This window comes from Aspergillus costaricaensis (assembly GCF_003184835.1).
Source record: "Aspergillus costaricaensis CBS 115574 unplaced genomic scaffold BO79scaffold_8, whole genome shotgun sequence".
NCBI classification, from domain to species: Eukaryota; Fungi; Ascomycota; class Eurotiomycetes; order Eurotiales; family Aspergillaceae; genus Aspergillus; species Aspergillus costaricensis.
In genome coordinates, this window is record NW_020291808.1 from 729,056 (window position 1) to 752,627 (window position 23,572).

General features: G+C 52.2%; 6 protein-coding genes across 6 annotated transcripts; 2 read left to right on the forward strand and 4 right to left on the reverse strand.

Moving 5' to 3' along the window:
* Positions 1 to 456: 456 nt before the first annotated feature.
* On the reverse strand, positions 457 to 1,970 carry BO79DRAFT_141816 (phosphatase PAP2 family protein; the record flags this gene model as incomplete). Its single annotated transcript, XM_025678262.1, has 3 exons — positions 457 to 878; positions 938 to 1,472; positions 1,578 to 1,970. The coding sequence occupies 3 exons, from the start codon at positions 1,968 to 1,970 to the stop codon at positions 457 to 459; spliced, it is 1,350 nt and encodes a 449-aa protein (XP_025542110.1).
* A 3,717-nt stretch (positions 1,971 to 5,687) lies between these two features.
* Positions 5,688 to 10,080, forward strand: BO79DRAFT_236389 (coma-domain-containing protein; the record flags this gene model as incomplete). Its single annotated transcript, XM_025684574.1, has 8 exons — positions 5,688 to 5,936; positions 6,007 to 6,044; positions 6,101 to 6,138; positions 6,194 to 6,273; positions 6,335 to 6,417; positions 6,483 to 6,974; positions 7,041 to 7,053; positions 7,460 to 10,080. The coding sequence occupies 8 exons, from the start codon at positions 5,688 to 5,690 to the stop codon at positions 9,743 to 9,745; spliced, it is 3,279 nt and encodes a 1,092-aa protein (XP_025542111.1). The 3' UTR covers positions 9,746 to 10,080.
* A 1,614-nt stretch (positions 10,081 to 11,694) lies between these two features.
* Positions 11,695 to 15,497, reverse strand: BO79DRAFT_252798 (cytoskeletal protein-binding protein SLA1; the record flags this gene model as incomplete). The annotated part of the gene is made up of 5 exons (XM_025685951.1): positions 11,695 to 11,720; positions 11,780 to 13,630; positions 13,683 to 13,713; positions 13,779 to 15,107; positions 15,300 to 15,497. The coding sequence occupies 5 exons, from the start codon at positions 15,495 to 15,497 to the stop codon at positions 11,695 to 11,697; spliced, it is 3,435 nt and encodes a 1,144-aa protein (XP_025542112.1).
* A 1,143-nt stretch (positions 15,498 to 16,640) lies between these two features.
* BO79DRAFT_208108 (PRKCSH domain-containing protein) lies at positions 16,641 to 18,549 on the reverse strand. The gene is made up of 2 exons (XM_025682312.1): positions 18,227 to 18,549; positions 16,641 to 18,163 (listed from the first exon to the last, which is right to left on the reverse strand). Exons 1-2 carry the CDS (start codon positions 18,341 to 18,343, stop codon positions 16,760 to 16,762), a joined length of 1,521 nt encoding a protein of 506 aa, XP_025542113.1. The 5' UTR covers positions 18,344 to 18,549; the 3' UTR covers positions 16,641 to 16,759.
* Positions 18,550 to 19,222: 673 nt separating this feature from the next.
* BO79DRAFT_208109 (pirin family protein) lies at positions 19,223 to 20,414 on the forward strand. Its single transcript, XM_025682313.1, has one exon. The coding sequence runs from the start codon at positions 19,269 to 19,271 to the stop codon at positions 20,325 to 20,327; it is 1,059 nt and encodes a 352-aa protein (XP_025542114.1). The 5' UTR covers positions 19,223 to 19,268; the 3' UTR covers positions 20,328 to 20,414.
* A 100-nt stretch (positions 20,415 to 20,514) lies between these two features.
* pmt4 (dolichyl-phosphate-mannose-protein mannosyltransferase) lies at positions 20,515 to 23,433 on the reverse strand. Its single transcript, XM_025685347.1, has 4 exons — positions 23,358 to 23,433; positions 22,982 to 23,263; positions 21,267 to 22,911; positions 20,515 to 21,216 (listed from the first exon to the last, which is right to left on the reverse strand). Exons 2-4 carry the CDS (start codon positions 23,207 to 23,209, stop codon positions 20,762 to 20,764), a joined length of 2,328 nt encoding a protein of 775 aa, XP_025542115.1. The 5' UTR covers positions 23,210 to 23,263; positions 23,358 to 23,433; the 3' UTR covers positions 20,515 to 20,761.
* Positions 23,434 to 23,572: the final 139 nt, after the last annotated feature.

Sequence of the window (23,572 nt, forward strand, 5' to 3'; positions counted from 1 at the left end):
GTATCTTTCGTGTTATTCTGTTCTGACGTTCATTCATCCCATTCACCCCCACCCGCTTTCCTGCTTGATTCGTCTCTAGTTCTACTACTATATAGCAATCATCCCAATTTGTGCACGATGTTTGACTTACACAGAAACACTAAAGCCATCCAAACCCATTCATCAAGTTGAGTAGAGATAGAAATTAAATGCATTGTCTTTGATCAAAAGCAGGTCGCCATATACACAGTAGGGGGTGTTCGGAGCATATGGATGATCGAGGGAGAGTAGGCACGGACAGTAAGAATAGTACGGCCCCAACGACCGACCGGCGGTACCATCAATGTAATTAATACAGATCAAGAGTCATGACAGGTTCATAAAAACGAGGTGAGAAGCCATTTCCAGAAGGGTATCATGCACGTCCACGGTATATATGTAGGAAGACAAGCTACTCTCGAGGCAGCGCAAACTCGCTCACCAAGGAAGGGAAGTATGTTCAGGCAATCCCTCATCATCAGTCCACCCATCAGCCCCTTCGAATTCTTCCAGCGCGGTCGGCACCGGTTTATGGATACGAAGAGCCCAGAGGAAGTAGTCTTCCAGGGGAAGCAGGTTCAGCAGGATGCCGTTGAATTTCCACCCAAGAGCACACACCGTGGCACCCGCCACGGCGTCCAGAATGAAATGGTTGGCAGTCGCGACAATGGCGGCCAGGATGACAAATGGATAAGCAAAGCCCATGGCCAGGCAGACGAGTCGGCGCCATGACGGAATCTGCAGCCCGACAGGGCCAATCGCGATGCGCGAGCGCCGACGATGATGTGGCGGCAGCGGTATGGTCATGATCGTGAGACCAATCATCAGAGAGTAGCCGAAATGCAAGGAGGGCATGGCGGCTGTGGGTGTTTTGGTCAGCGGTCTCCTCACCCAAGTGGTTCCCGGAATGAATACTCACCGTACTGGTTGCAGAAGCGGTTTTCGGTCCAAACGCTGCCTGCACCGTTGACGCCATGCACCGTATCCACAAATCCATAGCTACGACCCCGAGCTGCATCAGGGCCCTGCGCGTCCTTGTCGCTCAACAGTCGAGGTGGCATGCAGGGCCACAAAGTGAAAACCACGAACGCAAGCAGATTGCACACGGCAAGTGTTCGACGACGAGCTTGATAGAGGCGCGGGCCTGCGGGCGAGCCACTCATGAATCCACGAGGCTTGCCAGGCTGCGACTCATCGTATCGGTTTCTAGTGGTCGTGTAATAGTAGAGCCAGACGAGGAAGGCAATGGTTCCCGGGATATGAATAAAGGAGTAGATCCAGTTTGTCCACATCATGAGTCTGGTGTGCCGGAGGAAGAACCGCTGGATAGGAACCTCCAAGAACAGTCCCAGCGCCTCTTCAACCTGTATCAGCTGTAGCGCATGTTTCCTCGCCACGTCGACGGTGCCTTCTTGCAGCGTAACGGCAGTAAAAGCTCGACCTAATTGGTATGTCTATGCCATATTATTAGCGTTTGCCACATAAAACCTGAAAAGCAAGTACTCGTTGTGGACTCGAGTAAAGCAAGTGTAGGGAACACAGGGTTTCGAAAATCATACCCAGTACACTAACGCCCAGTACCAGCATTCGACTAAGAAAGGGAACTTGCGTAGGAGGCGACTAAGCAGGCGATCTTGGAAGACAATGGTGTTCGGAGAGGTGACCTCCCAGGTCGACGAAAAGATCCCCAGCTGCCTCTTGCGCCACCGACTCTGGCCATCTTGTAGGAGTGCCGATTCAGAGGAGGACAAGCGACGAGACAACAGGCCGTCCTTTGCGGTTGGTGTGGACAGTCCGGACTCTGTCGCATCAGGAGAGCTGCCACGTGAAGGGATGCTGGATCTGCGGCGGGTTCTGCGTGCAGGGAACGATCCTGTTGTTCGGTTGATCCAGGTACCTCCAAAGAGAAGGACGATGACCGTCAGAGGCTCGAGGAACGCTCCAACTCCCATGATGGTGTGACCTCCTCGGGGTGGAAATTAGATGCGCTAAACCGGGGAGGAGGTGGGAATAGTCGACTGTATGGAAAGGGAAAGAAAATCAAGGGTGAGGATTAAGACTAATGAAGTACAAAAGACCAAGCAGCTCCAAGATTCCAAGCTGGAATGCTGCGGGGCAAGCTATAAAGAGTGAAGCACAGAGACACAAGGCTTGGAGAACACCGAGAGCATCGTCAGGTTAGCAAAGCCAACCAGACAACAACAAACCGGTAGGAAGGAAGGGCGGGCTGAATTATCCCGCCTAATAGCTTGAATTAGTAGCAGTAGCGTGAGGTATTGCTCTCTGAGATGGGCAGCAGTGGGGGGCGGCACTTATGTACCTTACGCAGTGCAACCTAGTAGCAGATGGTACTAGTAGGAACTTGCTTGCGTCTTTGGGGGGGGTGTGGGTATTAGTAGATAATCATTAGTTGATTAGTTTTGAATTAGTTAGGTAGGTAGAGTGAGTAAGTGAGTAGTAGTACGTAGGTACTAGGTAGGTACTACAGGGAGAGAGGGAGGGAGGAAGAGAGAGAGGGTCTCAGCCCAGCCTGCTTGGCTGTAGAAATACTAATCAAGTACCAAAAAAGCAGCAGGCATGTAACAAGTCCGAACCACCGACCCTGAGTGGGCAGCAAAAAAAAAAAAAATAATAATAAAGGATCGCTCCTCACTGGATTGGATGACATGGCTCTCCAAGTGGGTTTCACCGTTTCTTCGGTGTCTGACTTGGTTGTGTTTGGCCAAATTAGGCCCCGTTAGCATCGCATTTCCATGTCGTGATAATTAACACATTGCTGGAGATCGGGCCAGCAAACCAAGGAACCACCAGCACTACTTGGCTCAGGAAGAACGCCATCATCGGAGCTTCCGGATGCCGAATAAAACAAAGCCATCCGTTTGGGGGAGGGGGGAAAGGAGATTGAAACTCTGGAAAGGGACGGCAGAAAGGGTCAAACATCCGCGTTCCAGTAATCATACCAATTAAATCTGACCTCCTATTTTGGACCTGGATGCTACTTTCACCCTGTTAGAATGTCTATTAGTAACTTATTGGGGGGGAAAATATGGGTGAAGTCACAAAGAAAATTGCTTTGTCGGGGTCTACCCAATTAGGCCCATTAAGGTTTGTCAAAAAGGTCGAGGAAGATCCACGAACATGGGTCCTTGCTCCCACTTGCTGGGCCTTACTACTCTGTACTGGCGGTGACAGCAAAAAAGGTGACCTGCTAATACGGAGTAAGTATTTCACGGTTCAATGGTAAGGATAATTACCAGATTCGATCAGTCCGTCTCTCGGCCACTGCAGGGATTTTGCCGTCGCGACCAGATGATCCTCGTCACGACTAGTATTGTTACCACGATTATGTTCCCAGTCAGACTAGCTGGAGCTATTTCCATTGGCTGAAAACCCAATGTCAGCCGCATCCACTTCCCAGTTTGGTAATTACCTACCTACATCATGCTCGCAAGCTAGTAAGCTTACGGAAAGACGTCACATGAGTCAGCGGAATGTTGGCCAGGATGGGCAGGAAAGCACGCTGCACAAAAGACGGCACGAGAAAGTTTGCCGATAAATGGACGACGAAGGAGATGAAAATACTGAATTATCAATTCTTTCAATCTATGTTGCCTATCTGTGAAGTACTCAGGTTACTTTGAATATATGTACTTACTCCCCTCCTGACAAAGCCTAGTAGAGCCTTTTACGTATACGATCCCGAATACGATACGACGTAAATACTGGCCCTACAGGGTCGAGCCTTCCAGCCTTGTTCTCAGCCAGTCCACTTTCTTGCTTGGCGATCCCAGTGAGCTGAATCTAGACTAGATATTGATTACTTCGTTTTTAATACTGCTTTCATTGTGGGAACCCCCCTGCTCTCCCCTTGGTTCCATGGTAATTGTCCTTGCTCTCTTCATCTCTTCATGACCCTTGTCGGGTGGAAACCTGAAACGCCTCCAGGACGTGCGATGACATCGTGACAGTTCTTCCCCTGTATGTTTATCGAGCGCCTCAATTATCCGATCAGCGTTCGTATCTCTCCTAGAAACCCAAGATTCCGCAGCCACTCCCGTATCACTAGTACTATTAAAAACCAACTCAGCCGTATAAAAAGCATCACGGCAGGTTCCCGATCTTAGTGTTAGCTTAACTACAGAGCTGGCGCATGATTTGCAACCCTTCCCGTCTCGACCACGGGATGATTTCCAAGGCAGGAGAAGAAGTCCAGATGCATAAAACCCGCATAAATCACTTTATCCTTAGTACTATGGAGTACGTAACGCCTAACAACCAGGGACTTCGTATAGCTTCCGAGGGCTCCGCAGCGGTCGACAAACATCCGTTTCCGTGGTCCTAGTCTGTTCTCGTCTCATCCACTTAGTTCGACGGTTTGCCTTCCTGATCATCAATCCACCCTGTGAGTTGAAGCGGGGTTACCACGTTCCGTGCACCGAAATTGTCACTATTCTTAGTGATCCCACACTCAGTCCTGCGAGACGGCTGGTGCGATCGTCCGTATACTTCACAAGAGGTGCAGAATAGTGTAGGCAATCACTTTTTGTTTTCTATTTAAACATCTAATATTGTGCACGTGCTCCAACGAGACTGTCTTCTGGAGTACTTGTAGGCAGACAGATAAGTAGCCTACATGCAGTATACATGCATTAGGTCTTTGAGGCTGTGTGACGGTAGCCTTTTTGTTGACCAAACCAAAGTTTCATTAATTGACCAACCAGCTATTTTTCGGTCTTGTTGAGGTAAAAAAACATGCGATTTACGGTTACTAGAGACTGAATATTATTATTGTTATCAATCATCCTCGTCGGCGACCGGAAGACTTCCGCTCCGTGCCAAGTGCCGACCCAAACCCCGCTTGTCTCCGAAGCTCCGTCGCCAATACTTTCCCTTCATATGCGGCCCTGGAGAAACTCTACTGGGAGGATCCTGTATCCATGGACCCTTAATCGTTGTTGCTGAATCGGTGCCTAGGTGCTACGAAGCTTGACCCGAATACTAATCATTCTACCTCGGCGCGGGAAGATCGTTGAATCCATACCGACCAACCCACCGACGTACTTGCAACTTACATGTGTGCTCCTCTTATTAAATGCCTCATAGGTATATTTATGTCGATAATTATCAGCAACCAAATATTCTTAATACATTCGACTTGATTCCTCAAGCCCTAATAACCCACTAACTGGATTGATAACTACTCAATATACGGACTTACCGGATATATCAAATGACGTCATTTAAGCGTGCCTTTGCCATCCTGACTTCATCGCTATTTCCATTCATTTCATAAGTACCAATGGATTTTGTCCTTCACGGCCAGTGAACACATAATACTGCTCAGGGGTACACAAAAGTTCCGCAATGGAGGGGGATTACGGGTTCTTATTGCTTATCGATCAATGCCTTCTCCTAACTGTTCAACCGGTAGGGACCAATGACTGTCACTGTCACCTCCACGTCTCGACGATGAGCTATCCTTTACGTCAGTCTTCTGTGACTCCTGACATGACCGGATCCAGGTTAACAGAGATGAACACATACTATAAGGAACCGAAGCTTCTGATGTGCTTGCACAACCAGTGTCAATGTTAATGGAAAATCATACATAGTGTCTTAATTAATCTGCTTGATACACCCTTATCCAGAGCATAATATCAGTCTACATAATGTTTTCAACACTATCCCGCGTGGCCCCAGCCCCGTCGAGGAGCATCCTCCAGCATGCGTCACCTCAGATTCCCAAAGTTGCCGTATTGACGGGAGCTTCGCGAGCGCTTTCTTCCACCCCTTCTAGCCAGAAAGAGGTCACATTGCTTCAAGACAAGAAAAATGGATTCGGATTTGCACGGTCGAATCCTCGACCTCCGAAGCCACGGACGAAGGGGGTCACCGAAATCAGAGGCCCATACTATACTGTATGCGATATCACCGCACAGCCCGGCGAGAGTGCTCGCCCTAAAGCAGAGAGCTGATCCGTAATCGTAGGTGATGGGTAAAAGATACTTGGCGGACGTGCTTGAGACGTGAGCAGTACCCACCACTTCTGCCAAAGGCCTGGGTTCTGATCAATGTTCAACAGGATGGGAACACATGTCGACGGCTTAAAGTTTGCAGGAGGTAAAACTACCGCTAGACTGGTGGGACAGGAGACAAATACTAAACAGCCTTCTAGGATCATTCTCTCTCTTTCCAGAGAAACCCTTAAGGGAACTGGTTGACCTTGCTCATGACTACGGTGTCTATGTCTCGACCGTAAGGCTCTTGCTCGGAAGAGTTCGCCTGTATAGGCTTGCTAATAGTGACTTCTGCATAGGGCGGATGGGCTGAACATCTACTTACTCACCCTGACGCGAATGCCGTCTTTGACAAATATCTTCGCAAGTGCAAGGACTTGGGGTACGGTTATTTCTATGTCCATGCTTGCTTGAAAATCAGCTCATCCAACTAATTTCTCTCGGCAGATTCGATGTGATTGAGCTCTCGTCCGGCTTTCTGTCCTTCCCTGAAGACGACTGGCTCCGACTCGTCGATAAGGTTCACTCGTACAAGCTAAAGGCGAAGCCCGAATTAGGGATCCAGTTCGGTGCTGGTGGTGACACTCCGGCGTCTGGCTTGGAGGCAATTGGCACTTCCGACCCGGCCAAGCTGGTGAACATGGGGCGCAAATTCCTTGACGCAGGTGTCGAGCGCCTGATGATTGAATCGGAAGGGATCACCGAGAACGTGCAGTCATGGCGGACTGATGTGGTGTCCAAGATCATGAAGGAACTTCCCCCAGAGCGCGTCATGTTCGAGGCGGCAGATCCCAAGGTGTACAACTGGTATATCCGGGAATTCGGTATCGATGTGAATCTGTTTGTGGATCATAGCCAGATTGTGCAGTTGTCATGCTTGCGCCATGGAATCTGGGGCACGGCCGATACCTGGGGCAAGATTGTATCGTTCCGGCCAGAGTAAACGGACAAACTCGGCCGTAGAGGGAGTGATGTGAGCCGTGCGGGCCATGCCGTGCATCGGAGGAAATGTACGAATGTAGTTATCAAGGCCGTAAATAGCCACTAGTCGCCAATAATGCCATCGATGGTTTGAAGTCGAAGCAAGTTGCCCGATGATGATCCATAATTCTTAGTCAGCGCCGGCCCCCCAATTGGCGGCCCCGACTCAATCCGGGGAAAGCGGCCAAGCATCCCATCATCCTTCCGTTCTGGCCATCCTTCCCTGCTTGACTCGCCATCTGCCTGTGGGCATATCTTTGCCGTTCTGGCTCTCTCCCTTGTGCTAGAGAGATGTTCAATCCAACACTCGGCTAGTCAGCCTGGGTCTTGTCACACACCCCCTCCCCCCCATCACCGGCCAGACCGACCCCGCGGTTTGCCCCTGCAGGCGGTCTGCACCTCTTCTCCTCGTCAGGTACATCACTTTGCGATTGTGGCTCGAGCGGATTTACGGGCCCGGATCATCAGACGCTATATCAGTTTCATGCACCATCATGCCTAAAGCAAATCCACCCCCGGGGGGCCGACTCCGCTGCAGACGCGCCTGCGATAGTTGCAAGCGGAGGAAACAAAAATGCAACGGAGAACAGCCATGCACGATCTGCATCCAACGGCGCAAAGAGTCCGAATGTCACTTCTCCGACAAACCGGCGAGACTGCTCAAACCGAACAGCAGCAGCTCCAAGGACACCATGCTTCTCAGCGAACGCTTAGTCCCGACCCCACAGCGCCAGACCGCCATGGACCGACTCTTGAACTCGCTCGAAGACCGGAGTGCCAATATGGAACAACAGGCTACGGATGACAAGGATGGGACGGCGCCTGTGCCCAAGGTGGCTAGGCTACTGCGTGATGGACAAGGCAAATTCATGTACGTTGGCGACTCCGCCAGCTTGTCATTCCTACAGAGTGTGCGGAGGATAGTATCGACTTCGATCGGCAGATGCGAGTTCACGGAAGACAACTCGCGACATTCGATGCTGGAGGCGTTTCAGAGTGGCTCTACAACACATACGGGACCGTTAATATCACCACCAAGCAACGAAGAGGCTCAGAGGCTCGCGCGCCAGTTTGTGCTTGCTACAAGCCCGTTGTTGGATCTGTTCGACCTCAACGAGTTTCACCCCCGGCTTGCAAATTGGGTTGAGAACCCGACGGGTGATGAAGATACCGTCAGCTCGATATTCTATCTCGTGCTTGCGATTGGCGCGCAGGTGTCCGATATCAATCAATCCCTGGCTGAGCAGTACTTCGTCAGTGGCCGTCAGTTAGCGTTTTCTGCCTTCACGGAGACCCCGAGTATATATACCATCCAGTCGTATGTTTTGATCTCGATGTACATGCTGGGAGCCTGTCGACGCAACGGAGCTTTTATGAATTTGGGAATCGCGCTTCGTGCCGCGTATGCGGTTGGAATTCACCGGAAAGACGCAAATGCGCTTTTCTGCACCCGGGAACGGCGGGCTCGAGAACGGGTGTGGAAGAGTCTTCGTATGATGGATCTGTACCTTTGTGCCTCCTTAGGACGTCCTCCTGCGACACTAGACTTTGACTATGATCTGCGTGAAGAGGGAGTTTCGCCAGGGGAGCAACAGCGCCTTCACCCGGACGAGCAGTTGTCCATGACGGTGATCTCACTGTGCCGGATCTTCGAACGGATCCTGACCGAGGTCTATATGCGTCAAGTCGTCTCGATTAACGTCGCAGAAACCATATCGAATCAACATCGAGCTTGGGTGCGCAATCTTCCAGTGTTTCTGCAGATGCAGACTGAGCGGCTGGATTCCAAGACGCTGGAAGGCACCTTGTCCGCTGCGCACATCTTTGGTTCTTACTACTGGTCGATTATTCTTCTTACTCGGCCGTTCCTCATCTTCCGAGTGTCCCAATATGTGCGGAATAGGACTGAGGCAACAGGGTCCTCCGACAGCAGGGCCAGCAACTCCCGCATTGCGTTATTTGCCGACGCATGTGTTTACTCTGCCTTGCGCGGACTCAACATCGTAGATGATCTTTCTCGCTACAACACCCTCCCGCGCAGACTCCCATTCCTTATCAATTCCGTCTTCAACTCGGCTGTGGTGCTGGGAGCTGCTTTCTTTGCCGACTACGACAATCTGCTCCCGCTTGAGGAAGGCATGGACAAGGCGGAGAAATTTCTAGGCCTCTTCGTACCCCACGACCCACACGCATGTCGCTTCTTCCAGATCATCAAGTACCTCCGAGGCGCAGTGGCGGAGTATGTTCGTCGACGGAACCGCCATTGGATGGAGCGCCGCAGCCGACAAGTCGACCAGCTCTTCGGCCAAGTCGGGCCCGCCAAAGAAACCCCCATTGCCGAAACAAATACCCCGAGCAGTCATCGCGGAGAACCCACCGCTGTACCCTCTCCTTTATCCCCCGACAAACTCACCGGAGCTTCTGCTTCTCAGCCGCCCGACCTAACTACAAGCACCACTACCGCCACTGGCCCAACCGACAGTGACATCTGGGATACGCTCTATGGCGCACAAGGCGCCGACACGCTACCATACGACACCGCAATTTCCACGCTCACCACAACCGGAATTCCCATCGGCTGTTCCCCAGGCGGTACCATCCCTGCCGGTGGAATGCCTCCGGATGCTCCAGGAGCGCAAACGCCGCTCTCGGACGTGATCCTCCCGGATAATGGGCTGCTCTATATGGCCGAAGACCTTCCCGTATTTGGGATTTGGGGAGATGCTTGAAGCATCTTCTAACTCACACTGCAGCTGGAAAATAAGTGCAGATATGTCCCTACTTGTCACATTACCTCAGCTCCGGATATTTTAATTTCAATCCAACCCGATCACGACACGACTCCTCATGACTCTTGGCCTCCTCTAGAAGTTACATCCTTTCTCCAATCATATTATCTGGTCTCAATTAACGTGTCTGACTTGGCGTGGCGTGGAATGGCGTTGGACTCGTGAATCTCTTGGCTATGTATATATGAAGCAAACTGGAACTTCCCATCAATACCACTCACCATCCATACATACATACAACACATATATACTTCATTTCTCGTGTACATACAAACCTACAAAACAAATCACATACTAAAATCCCCGATTGAATATATCCCTCACTCAATACATCCAAATGACTAAGTACAAGTGATCAATACAACCTGGACACACTGCCACTACCAAAATATCCATATACCCCCATCTCCAACCGTCACTTCACTAACTGTCAGTTAAATTCACCAGACTACATACAACAACATACCAAGTGCCAAGATGGGCACTACTAAGTACGTAGTACTTAACCCCTGAAACCTATAATTTCAATAGTAATGATATATATGTTATATTTATTTTCAATTATGATTATTAGTAGTATTATTGTTTTTCCCCTAGAGTACCCACATTCACACCCTTCTCGGTTCACTCTAAGTATATAATATGATACAAATAGTCGGTGGATAGTACTAATCCACCACCACCACTACTACTTAATACTTATTGATGAAAGTTACTATTATTGCTGGAGTGGATACTGACTATTATGTGAATACAGATGGATGATGACCTTTATTGATTGCATTGAAATTGATTAGTAAGTAGTAACAAATCCGATTCAATGAGTCTTTATTGACAGTACTCAATGCATTGTCATCAATTACTACCACTTGATTGGGACATAGTATGCTCAGTGAATCATTCTTTTCTACTACTACTTACAAACCGTTTATTTACTTAATCAATTAATAACAATAGTTCTTCATTCACTTACACGCTCATTCTTGGAAAGGTCAATTTCTGTTTATCAGGTGATCGACACATACTATGAGCCATCACCCTGATGATATATAATTACTATCATAGTAATCCGTGTATACCTATTACTATGTGTGTCCGTGACACACCATCCAAGTAAAGCAAATACCAAGCAATACCAAGCAACTGAATCGTACACTAGTACTAGTAATAATCCCTATTTTATCTGCTGAATCACGAGCTATATGTACCGTACATGCAAAGATTGCAAAGCAAAAAAAAGAAAATGCACATCGGGATCGAGCAGAAAGCGAAAAGGGAAAAGACAGGGAAAAACGGAACGTATAACGGGGACAAGAGAGATAGATCATGTTCAGGAATTAATCGGAATGAGAAGGTGAGAAGAAACGAATGCAACACCTCCGGCCGAACGCAAAAGAAGCGTGCAGCATGAGCATGAGGATCGAGTTGATAGGAAAGAAGTTGGGGGGCGGATGTGTACTCTCACGGCATGAAGACCGTGAGGTAATATAGGATACAAAAGAAACCAGGAAGCAGAGGAATGGGGGTGAGTTTCTGTCTTCCCAATATTACGTATTGATGGGATGGAAGCAGCGTCGAGGTAAGAGAGAGAAGAGAACATCAGAAAGAAATTCTAGATCGCGGAAGCTGCGTCATGTAAACAAGACTCGAGACATTGCTTCAGAACTCGCTGCGTGGGTCCATTGCGTCCGGCCATGACTAAGGTAGAGAGAGAGGAAGCTCTGATATACGCATTACAGCGTCAGCAGTGGCAGAAATGAAAGCAAACCGCGGCATCATTTATGTATGATGTGCATGCCATTCCCGCCAGCAAGAAATAGCAAGCGACCATGTATAGTAAAGGAAAATCGTGTGTCGCCAAGTCACAGACTGATATATACAGGTTTGAATTAGAATCCAAACGGATTGGTAGGCGCTGGTGAGTTCCGTTAGCTTGACCCCAACCCGAAAAAGTAAAAAAGTAGATGAACTTACTGGCTTGTGCGAGATTGGCCCGGAGACCGGTCGGCTGAGGAGCGAGCTTCTTGGGAGGCTCGTTCTTCACACCAAACCGGACAGCAGGGGCGGGCCCGGTCTGCTGTGGCTGCAATGGTGCAGCCGTAGGTTGTTGCGGGATTGGCGGCACAGGAGGTGCGCTGTAAGGCATGCTGCCAACACCATTCATACCCGTAGGTTGGGGCTGCAGAGGCGGAGGCAGAACGGAATTGATGCCGGTTTGCATCGGCTGCTGGGGTTGCGGCTGGAAGCCCCCGAAGCCTGTAGGCTGTGGCACCATACCCGGGTACCCAGCTTGCTGTTGCTGGATTCCGAACTGGGACTGCGGCTGGAAACCGGTGGGCTGCGGTGCCAGTCCATTCTGGAACTGAGCCTGAGGCATGAAACCAGTAGGCTGGGGCTGGAGAGTGGGCTGGAACCGCTGTTGGTTCAGTTCGGCCAGACTTTGTCCCGGCGGAGCAATCTGCGGTCCCGACTGAGGAATACCAGTCAGTTGGGGTTGCAAAGGAGGCGGACCGAACGAGTTTGGCTGCTGAGGGAAGTTCTGGGGTGCGGAGAGGGGTCGCTGGGGTGGCGGGGGAAGCAAAGAGCTCTGTCCCATGTTCTGAGGCGGCTGGGGACGTTGTCTTGAAGCTTGCTGGAAGCCCGTTGCTTGAGGACTGAACCCTTGGGCAACCGGAGCAGGCTGTTGCGCGGCTTGTGCCAACTGGGAGAAGAAGCCCGGCGTGGCTCCTGTCTGCTGTGGTTGCACTTGCGTTGCGGGCACCGCAGTGTGCTGGGGTTGAATGGTCGGCTGTGGCTGAAGAGCTGGCAAGGGCGCCGGCGGAGATTGCGGGGCAGGAGCCGCAGGCGTAGGCTGAAGAGGAGCTTGAAGCAAAGACAGGTCAGCCATCGCGCCTGCGAGTGGTTGCTGAGCCGGTGGTTGTGTCGTGGCGGGAGAGGACGCAGCCGGAGGGGGGCTTGAGGGAGTAGCTGGCGTCGAGGGAGCTGGAGCGGCGGCGGGAGTAGCAGGTTGCTTGGGCTGCTTCACCTCCCAGGCATCGTCGTCGAAGCCCTTCTGAACCGGGGGTTCGGAAGGTGCAGCAGTGGTGGGGGGTGTCGCACTGCGCTCTGCAGGCTGCGAAGCATCCTTCTGCTCAAAGGCCTTAGGGTCGACCACATCGCCGGCTGGCGAGGTGGGAGTGGGCCGGCCTTTACGAGTGTTGTTGCGAAGGACACCTCCAGGACCAGAGAAGATGCCGGCGGCACCCTCTTCGCCATTCCCGATGACTTCTTCGCCGCCAAAGCTTACGTTACGTAGCTTCGACTTGGCTCCGGTGCGGCCAAACATGTTGTCCAGGTAGCGCATCACTCGCAAAATATCGCCTTCCTTCAGACCGAGCGTGCGCAGCACCTCTGGGGTGATGTCCGGAAGCACGGCCTCGTCCATGGAGTCCTTGACGAAATTTTGGGCATACCGCTCGCATTGGTGCGGGCCAACGCCGGCCTTGAGGAAGAAGTCAAACCAGTCATAGTCGGATTGCTGGAAAGAAGCTCCAGCGGTAGCTGAAGCACGTTTGCCCTCAGAGGGGGACCGGGCCTTTTCAGGCTCGACACGTTGAGAACGGCGTCTGATGTCCGACAACGGCTTGTCCTCGTCGAGAGACACGCCTGTCATCTTCTCTACATACTCGAGATCCTCGACGGACATCTTCGGGATGGGAACCGCGATTTTGACACCGTTCATCTTGTGCAGATGAATCTTGCCATCCTGCAGGCCAATGAATTGCGCCTCGACAGTGAACGTCTTGGTGCGATCAGTCCATTGCCTTGTTTTGGCCGGATCCGGTTCTGCTTCCATTAGCAACAGACTCAGCACTTGAGGGCGAACGTGATGACTTACTCGGCTTGTGGCTGCTCTTGCTATCGCGTTTCTGGCGTCAAATAATCAGCATCACCTCTAGCAATTGACACCCTGGCTTTCGGGAGAGGAACATACCTGACCGTCAACCGAATCGGTCCGCGACTTGCGCAAAGCTTCCTTGGCTAGGCGCGCTTCCTCCATGCGATTCTTCTCTACAGTGGAAAGGCCCGGTTCGGAACTAATCACCGGAGTCCCGACCGTTCCGGTAATCTCAATGTAGCTACTTGGGACGACACCCTCCTTTCCGTTCTTCAAACGCCGCACCTGCCACCATTCTTCGGACTTGCCGTCATCCAGGACGATGACGTCGTCGCCCGCGGCCACCGTCACCTCATCGTCTCCTTGAGCCATGAAGTCGTAGAGAATCTGGCCCTTCTTCTGTCCTCCACTGGTACCAGCGGCGATGACCTCCTTCAGACCCTCTGCGCGATAGGCGCCGGAAATTTCACCAAGGGCTGAGACAATTTCCCGAGCAGTGTCCTTGGCACCCGCGTGGAAATCGATGCTCTTACTGGGCCGGACCAGATCCACAAAGACGTGCTTTCCTTCAATCGAATAATGGGTGAGCTTGTCTGCGGTCCATTCCTGCACATCACCACCCTCCTCGGGCGAAATAAAGATAGTTCCGGTTGCGACATTGATACCCAAGGTTGTGGGCATCTTCTTGCGCTTGCCCATTACTTCCACCATCTCATTGATGCTGTAGATATGGTAGCCGGAAGGGGAACGAGGGGTCGGTTGGCCGACTCTGCTGTATGGGGGCGATTCCTGCACATGGCCACCGCGGTCGCTGTCGCGCACCGAAGAAACCTGAGAACGAGGAGGCCGAGCGGGCTCTGGAGGAGAATCCAGCGAGACTGGCGACGAGATCTGCTCGGACGGAGGACGCCGTGGTAACGCAGGCGGAGGTGGCGAGGGCTCGTTCCGGTAGGGCTCCTCCTCGGGCTCATCGTACGCTGGCCGTGCCGGCTGAGGGGGCGGGGGAACGGCTCTGGGGGGTTCCGGTTCTGTCGCAGCGGCATGCTGCTTGTGGATGATATCTGCGATGGCCGCGGCGGCAGGATTCTGCACGGCATCAATTGGAGGAGCTGCGCTGGTCCCGTTGACTTCTTCCTCCGTCACCGTCGGTCGCTGCGGGAGGGCGGGTGGCGCCGGTTCGGGTTCAGATTCGGCGGGGGGAGGAGACGGGATGGCTGGTGCAGGGGCATGGTGCGCGCCTGCATCTTCGAGGATTTCGATGTAGTTCGCGGGGGCGAAGCCGTAATCGGAGTTGACACCGACCAGGGTCCAGTCCGGGTCGGAGGTATCATACACGATCAAGTCTGCGTCTTCGGAGAAGGAGACCTCCTCGTCCGTCTGGCGTGTATAATCGTAGAGCGCTTTGGCCGAGTGTACTGGTTGAGCCTACGTGTCCGACAGAAATTGCGTTAGCACAAGCGGTTTCAAATCTGGAGACAAGAGTTGCAGCGTTGCCGGTACCCCTGAGCGTGAGGGCCGGCCGCGGCGACCATACACTGGACGATGACGCATGCAAGCTTGAAGATATAGTCCGACTCTACGTCAAGAAATGTTGGGGGGGGGCTTAAAAATCCTTACCTCCTCGACGTAGTTGTTTGGGACGAGACCCTCGGGTTCATCGTCATCCTCACGCTCGGCCTTCTTCTTAGCCTTCCACCAATCCTCCTCTTCGCCTTTCTCGAGGATGTACAGCAGATCGCCTTCGCGTAGCTCTAATTCCCCCTCCGCTTGGGGGAGGTAGTCGTAGATGGCCGTGTAGACACCGAGGAAACCCATGGTGGGAAGCCGTTAGGTAGCCAAACGGCGATGGAGAAGGGTCCGGGGGTTGTGTGCCGCGGCTGCGGAGGGCAGCGTGGACGAGCGAGGCTGTGGGCCTGGAATCAGGAGAGGATGAGCCGGACGAACCGGGTGGATAAGAGGCGGGAGGGAATGGAGGGGGGGGAAGTTAGGGTGGTAAATAGTATGTACAGACGAGGAAGATCGGTAGATTGGGCGGAGGAAGGAAGAGTGAGTGATAGACAGGAGACCCGTGCAGCAAACGTACCGAGTCGAGTAAGTATCTCTCTGCTCTCACTAGTTAATTAGTAGTGGGTAGGTACGTAAGTGGTCCAAGTGGAGGGAGGCAGCCTTGGCAAGCACCCAAGCAAGTACGTAGATAGTAGTAGTACTCTAGTAGATTCAAAGGCTGTCTAGACGGGAATTCAATATCAGGCTTGTTCGCCGGAGGGAAGAAACCGGGAAGGTATGCAGTAGCCTTCAAAGGTAAAGTATTAAAAGAGAAGTGGAATAGAAACGGGGGATAGAAGAAAGCGGAGGGAAAGAAAGAGGATGAAGGGAAAAAGGGACCGAACTGGACCGGCGATGAAGCAGCAGCAGAAGGAAGAGCAACAGCCCGAAAAGAGAGAGAGTCGCGGATGGCTGAGGGGGCCGGGCGGTCACGTTTTCTGCACCCACGTTTTCTTGGATTTATTATTATTAACCTATTACTTTTAGTTTATTAATAGCCAGCAAGCAGGTGTTCGATCGATCATATCTGCACCTGACAAAAGACTTATACAAGAACAGATGTAGTTCTTCTCTCTACTCCGTAACTCGGTGTGAGATTATTCTTCTTACCATTATTCTTAACATTATCCCATCTCTCTCTATCCTAACCCCTTTGGCAATGAATGAGAACGGCAATAATGCATTGGACAAGCCTGGAATGCCCGCCTCTCCCCCCCTTATCGGTCAGCCCAGCCTCTTTGGGCACGCATGGTCTCCCCTCCTCCCGGAAGCCTCCATCCATTATTGGCTCTTGTGCTCGCCATGGGCCGGAATTGAGTCTACTATTTACTTCATACTTATTGAATTTAATTAATGGCAGGTCAATAGTCCCAGTACACGGCAACCGGGATAATCGTAATCTATGCAATGGGATATAATCAGCCGTAGCTACTACGAACGCACGCTAGAAGAAGAAAACACATGGTAGACGCAAAAAGGAAGTTGCACAAGGGCACCCCGATCGAGCAAAAGCAAAGCCCTCACAATAGCTACTACAACTCATCCTTCACCCTCTTCTTGCTTACCTCCTCGACTTCGTCGGTCTCCAATGGCTGCTGTTCTTCCTGGTGCTGCGGTTGTGGCTCCTGCCCTGCCGCCTCTGCTTCAGTCGTCTCCTTGGAAGGAGCATCCGAGACCATCTCTTCCTGGGAGCCCTCTCCGTTGTCTTCCTCCTCCTCGTCATCATCAACGAGGCCGCGCAGCTGACGTTCGCCATTGACCGAGATAACCTCGAGCGTCCAGTCCTTGCCCTTGGCCCACTCCTCCAAGCGCTTCTTCAACGTTTCGAGCTTCTCTGGGTCCAGATCGTGCTTTTTCAGATCCTCGCGGGACAATTGTTGCACTTCTCCGTTTTCGCGCTTGGCCACAACCTCAATGATCTCTTCTCCAGCCCACGCGACGCGTCCTTTCTCGATCTCCTTGCCTTCCGATCCCACCAGCTTCTGAGCACCGACCTGGATATCTCCGACGACCGGGAACTCCTCCATCACGGCGGACTCTACCAGTCGCTGCGCCAACTGGTACTCCCGGAGCGCTTCCCAGTCCGATACTTGCTCCGGGTCTAGAATCTCGCGACACTCTATGCCGTGTACCTCGTCTTGCTGGGGCGGCAGGAAGGCAACGTCGTTACATAGACGCGGGGTGTAGATGACCATGAGGTAGGAGCATGTGGTCAGCTCCTTGATCCAACCAATGCGGTCTGTCGACTGAGGGTGGCAATGAAACTGGACCTCGATCTTCCGGTCTCGACCTGTCAGGTCGCATTTCGTGCCGCCATCCAATCGTTGCACCAAGTACCTGGAGCCGCCCTTCGTCTGGAGCTCTGCCACGTCTGTGACAGCTTTCTTCTGGTCTGAAGCCCCTTCTACCTCATCTTCGTCGCCCTCTCCCTGAGGGAATTTGCCCAGAATGAAGGAGTGGGTTGTATGGTCCTCCATAGGCGGGTAGTTGGGAACGCCACTTCCCGAAGGGAGGGCGTGGAACTGCTTAATCTGGTTCTTGTAGCAGAAAGAGTAGGACCACCATCCGGATATATAATACATGCATTTCCCCTCCATCTCGCGCAGGAGCTCCAGGCCCCGATCCATCGCGCGCGCCAGCTCCTTCTGCTCGTCCGCTTCGAGAGGATGTCCGGTGGCATTGGTCCGGTCGTCAACATCGACGCGGGGGATCTGACAGAGGAACCGCTGTTCTCCCAGAAGCATTTCCTCATAGCTGAATCCGTCGTCGCCATCGCGGGGGGTTGCGTGGTTGTTGTCATGGGTATTGCGGCCTAGGTACACTTGGGCGGACTTCTCTTGATTATCGGCGAAGGTCGAAGAGCTATCACTGCGCTCTCGTAGGAGCTCTCTGGCGTGGGAATCGAGGACGTAGTCATCGGGGAAATGCACCTCAAACTAGACGTAGAAGTCGGTTAGTTTTGGGCTGTGAGGGGTGCACAAGTGAGATGCGATGCATACTTGAGGGTAAGCTAATAGGTCATCGTTGATGTTGAAGGCCTTCCTGCTGGCCCAAGCTGTAGAGCTGGCACATGCCAGCGCTAGCAGAATATGTGCCGCCTGGTTTCGACGAGGCATGGTCGATTGTAGAAAGGAGACGGGGTATCAATTGAGAAGGGTCGGGGTCAAGGCCGCCGGCCGCGGTGTTCCTGAATGCGACGATCTGGCCTGATTGGGTGCGTGACGGAGACGGGTGGCCAGTGGCTTAGTGAGGGGTAGGAATGAATACACGGGGAATACGATCAAGGGAACATTATTGTAAATATGATAGCATAAGGTTCAGAATTACAGTCGGGGTATGATGATCATCGAGTGATGCACCCAGGGACATGCCAGTTGGGAAGAGCAGCGCACCAGCGGAGAGCCGGGGATATCTTATCAGCACGTGCACAGTAACTAAACTGTATTACTGCTTGCTGGGAGGGAGTGTAGTACAAAGTTATGCAACTGGGACCATTCTAAGCAGCATTGATTACCATAGCATATTCCAGAATTATACACTACCCATCTAACTACCAATCAATTATTACTGACTAACCATCATTATGAAGAACTGACTAACCCCCTCCCCCAATTTATCCGTCCACGGAAAAAAGAAAGATAGCCCAGCTGCACTGACCCCACTGAGTCAGCCCTGAATAATGGCGCTAAAACTGCTGACGGCAATCTTTGTAAGAACGCGACCCATGGGCAACATCCAGCTTTACTTCTGGTTACGGAGAACGTAGTAATACTATTTTCTCTCTCCCCCACAATTGACTTTCCTTTTCCCCCCACCAGCCAAAAAGAATAATTCTGATTATGATTACTTACTTTATGCTAAGCTAAGCTAACTAACTAACCTAGTTTAACTAAATCGAATCATCAGCTTACCCAAATCATTATAAGAAGTTGACTAAAGCCCCAAATTCTATCCCATCGTAGCCAGCACCTTCTATATCATTCGCACTGCCCTCACTGCCCTCAGACAAAAAGTTATAAAAGGCCGCTCACAGAACACCACATGAAACTCCTCGTTTCGTTTTTCATCGCTATCATTGCTATTGTCTTGACTTGCAATACATCTACTTTCACATCTACTTTCTTCTACCAGTTCACTAGATACTTTACTACTACAACTACATCTACCACCACCACCACAAATCCATCCAATATGTCCGTCCCCCGCGCCATCCGCCAAGCCTTCCTGGCCATCGAACAAGCCGAAGGCGCCGGCGCGCGCGTCCGCCGCTCCATCGGCACACGCAACCTGCGCAACTTCAGCCCCTTCCTCATGCTGGACCACTTCACAATCGGCAAGGGCGCCGGATTCCCCGACCACCCACACCGGGGCCAAGAAACCATCACGTACCTCCTCTCGGGCGGCGTGGACCACGAAGACTTCGCCGGAAACCGGGGTACGATCGGGCCCGGAGACCTACAATTCATGACCGCCGGCCGGGGAATCATGCACGCAGAGATGCCGCACGAGAACCCCGATGGGAGTCCCAACGTGGGCATGCAGCTGTGGGTGGACCTGCCCAAAGAGCTGAAGATGTGCGAGCCGCGGTACCGTGATCTGCGGGCGTCAGAGATCCCCATTGCGAAGGCGGATGATGGGCGCGTCACGGTGAAGGTCATCTCGGGCCAGTCGCATGGAGTGGATTCCGTAAGGGATCTGGCGTATACGCCTGTTTGGTTGTTGGATGTGACGGTCAAGCCGGGCGGTCGGGTCAAGCAGGTGTTGCCGGTTGGGTGGAATGCGTTTGCGTATACTTTGGCTGGGAAGACGATTTTCGGGTCTGGTGGGGAGACGAAGACCATTAAGGAGTTTCATAATGTGGTGTTTGAGCAGCAGGGTGATTTTGTGGAGGCGTCGGTGCCGGAGAATGCGGATGAGGAAGGAAGGTTCATTTTGGTGGCGGGTCAGCCGTTGGATCAGAAGGTCGTGCAGTATGGCCCGTTTGTGCTGAACAGTGAGCAGGAGGTGTATCAGGCTATGGTGGACTTTCAGACTGCGTCGAATGGGTTTGAGAAGTCTAGGAATTGGGAGAGTGAGATTGGGAAGCGCATGGCTTATTAGATTGTTATATTTGTTTGTTTGGAACTGCTAGATGAGATTTGTATTGTGTATTGGCGTTTGGTTTGAGTTTTTTTGAATGTTTGTGTAGATCACCGAATACTAACATGAGTGATAAGATCAATGGAGCTTCCTCAAGTACAATTATGGTAGTCTGAACCCTTATTATCGATACTGAAGATGGTAAGGAGTTTAGATGAGATGCATAATATTCGCTATATCAACAGGGAGAACTCAGAAATCGAGCAAAATCATCCAGTAACGCCAAAAGGCGGTTCTCGGAACACACCCAACGGCGGTTCTGGATGGACGTAAGAATCTGACCCCAAGACACCTATTATATCTTACAGAACGCCTACTCCGTCCAAAACCGGAGTTCACCAACCCTACATACTTCTCTCTCCTGCCAACTGCAGGCTTAATCAACCGCCATTCATCTATTTGGCAAAGTGCAGGTCGTAGCCCAACCACTTGCGGGCAAGGATACCCGGCACATCCAGACCCGGGGTGCCGTAGGTCAACGGGGCGTAGAAGACGAATCCGTAGATCGTACCGGCCAGGATGACCAGGGTCGCGGCCCAGCCCGCAACAAGGGACTTGGTGCCCATGCGTTCCTTGGCAGTAACGAAGCGTCCAACCGAAGCTGACGCCTTGGCCTTGCCCGACGGGTCGTCCTCAGACCGCACACGCTGGATGACCGAGAGCGGCTCCAGGTTGAAGATGAACTCGATCAAGGCACCAGCCACAAGAGCGGAAGCAAGATGAGCGGGGAGGTAGTGGTGCAAGAAACGCTGACGGCCCATCAGCCAGAAGGGGAAGTAGTGGGCGGCCCAGCACAGGAACAAGAATCCCATGCTGTTGTACAGACGGGAACGGGAGCCTTGGCCCCAAACTATCACTCGTTAGTAGCTGCTTGCTGAAATCACAAGGGTTTTCACTTACTCTCTTCCACGGCATCGACGCCACGACGCAGAGACAGCTGATCGGCACCAATGACACCGGCGAACACCGCCAACAGACTGCTGGCGATCCACCAACCGACCGGGTTACCAAGGAAGTAGATCTGCTCCCGGGTGTCGTTCTTGGTCCAGAAGCTGACACCGCGGAGCAGGAAAGGCCACTGGAAGGGTTCACTCGCGTACGGGTGGCTGCTAGTCAGGGCATTGTTGTGGAAGAACATGGCGCGCTGCAGTTCAAGGTACTTGCGGAAGAAGGGCAGGTGCTTGACCTGGCGCTCTTCCTTGACCAGACGGGGACTGTCCTCTTCCAAGGACTCAATCGACTCAACGAACCACAAGTTGCTGGTCTGGAGGATATTCTTGTTGCCGTTGATCTCGGCTTGCTTGAAGGCCCAGTCGGGCAGCGGCGTGGTGTGAGTCCACATGGCCACACGGGTGGGCATATGGATCAGCTTGAAGTGGCTAGACAAAGTGCGGAATTCCTGGCCGGGCTTGCCATTCTCGATCTTGATCTCGAACAGCGTGTCGTTGCGCCGGTCACCGTTGGCAATCTCATGGGAGACAGTGGTGAACTCCTGGTTGGTCGGGTAGTAGGGAGATGCAACATCGTGGGTGAGCAGGATCGTGTCAGTGCCCATATGGCGGAGCTGAACAACATCACCGTTGCGCACCTTGTGTCCGCTGATATCCGTTACATCCAGAGGCACCGTGGGGATGATCTGCCACTGGTTGTTGGTGTCGTTGTAAGGGTATCCGGTAACCTGCTGGCCCTGACTGGAGATACGTCCATCATCGTACCGAAGGGGATACCTCTCCAGGTGGCTGTGAAGATAGACCTTGGTATCCTTGTGCTTCATGGTAATGGTGTCGTAGTATTCGATACCGACAGACTGCGCGCTCAGCACATTGTCGCTGAGAGTTTCCTGGAACTCGGGGGTCATAAAGTCATCGCCGGGGCCGGAGCGGGTGAGGATGGCAAAGTGGACTTGGAACCAGAACAGATAAAAGAAGAAGGGCACAATGATCAGGGCAAAAGCGCGAGCAACGAAGTGCTGACCCCACTGGAACATGGTGAGAGCACCGCCACGACGGCGGATATCCAAGAGGTTCCACAGATCAACCATGACGGCGGAACCAATGGTAACGAAAGTGAAGACACCGACGTACTTGGTAGAGATGACGCAGCTGAGCGACACACCGGTCAGGAGCAGCCACTTCCACCATTTCCGTCCGAATGGCTCATGACGCAGCTTGTAGAAGCGGACATAGCAGAGGATGCTCAGGGCCATGGTCAGGACCAACGAGGCATCCAAAAGAATCAAACGGTCCTCTCCGACATGGGCATTGTCAAACAGGACAAGTCCAGCGGACAAAACACAAGCAGGTAGTGAATATCCAGATTCCCACATGATCAGGAACACGACAGGAACCGTCAGGGCACCGAGCGCGGCCGGCATAGCCCGAAGAGCCACGTAGGGGACCTGGTGTTCAATGTAGGAATCACCAATGTTATCGAAGAGGAAGTGGCCATCATAACCGACCAGCCAGCCCATGAAGGCGAAAAGGAGCTTGCCGAACGGAGGGTGGACATCGAAGAAGTAAGTGCGCTGGAGGTAGTACGAGGCAAACTAGAGCAGATCCCCCGTTAGCAACTCGCCATGATGGAGCTTCATAACGATCAATTGATTGCAAGCCTACCTTTCCAAAGTGCACCTCATCAAAAACGACCTCGTTGGGGTAAGAAATCTTGTAAAAACGGGTGACGAATGCAAGCACGGTCAGAATGGAAATGGCCAGCCAGTAATCCCATTCCGAACGAGGAGCAGTCGCTTTGGACAAAGGAGAAGAGAATTTATCCGCAGGCACGGGAGTACTCTCCTTCTTGCCGCCCCTCTTGCGAAGAGAGGGCGAAGGAGATGAAGACATGATTAGGTAGTGTGGTCAAGAAAAATGAACGAACGAAAGACACCTAATGGACTTCTAGAAGCCGCATACGGGGGAACAGGTCAGCAAGCTGGACGGAGCGGGCAGGAAAGCATTCGCATGCTTGTGCCTTTGTAGGAGGGCTACTTACAAAAAAAAAAGCAAGAAAAAGCCAGTCAGGAAAAGAACATGATAGACCGGAGGGATGAATATACTTAATGGTCACAGCCGCAGCAGCAAGAGGGGGGGCGGTTTCTTGTTGCCGATGGGGGCGGATTGCGTGTCTTTCTGGCCTCCCAAACGCTTGCGGAACGGAACAAGGCGTTGGTCCGAACTTGAAACAAGCCCCCGTCCGGGGCCAATTTA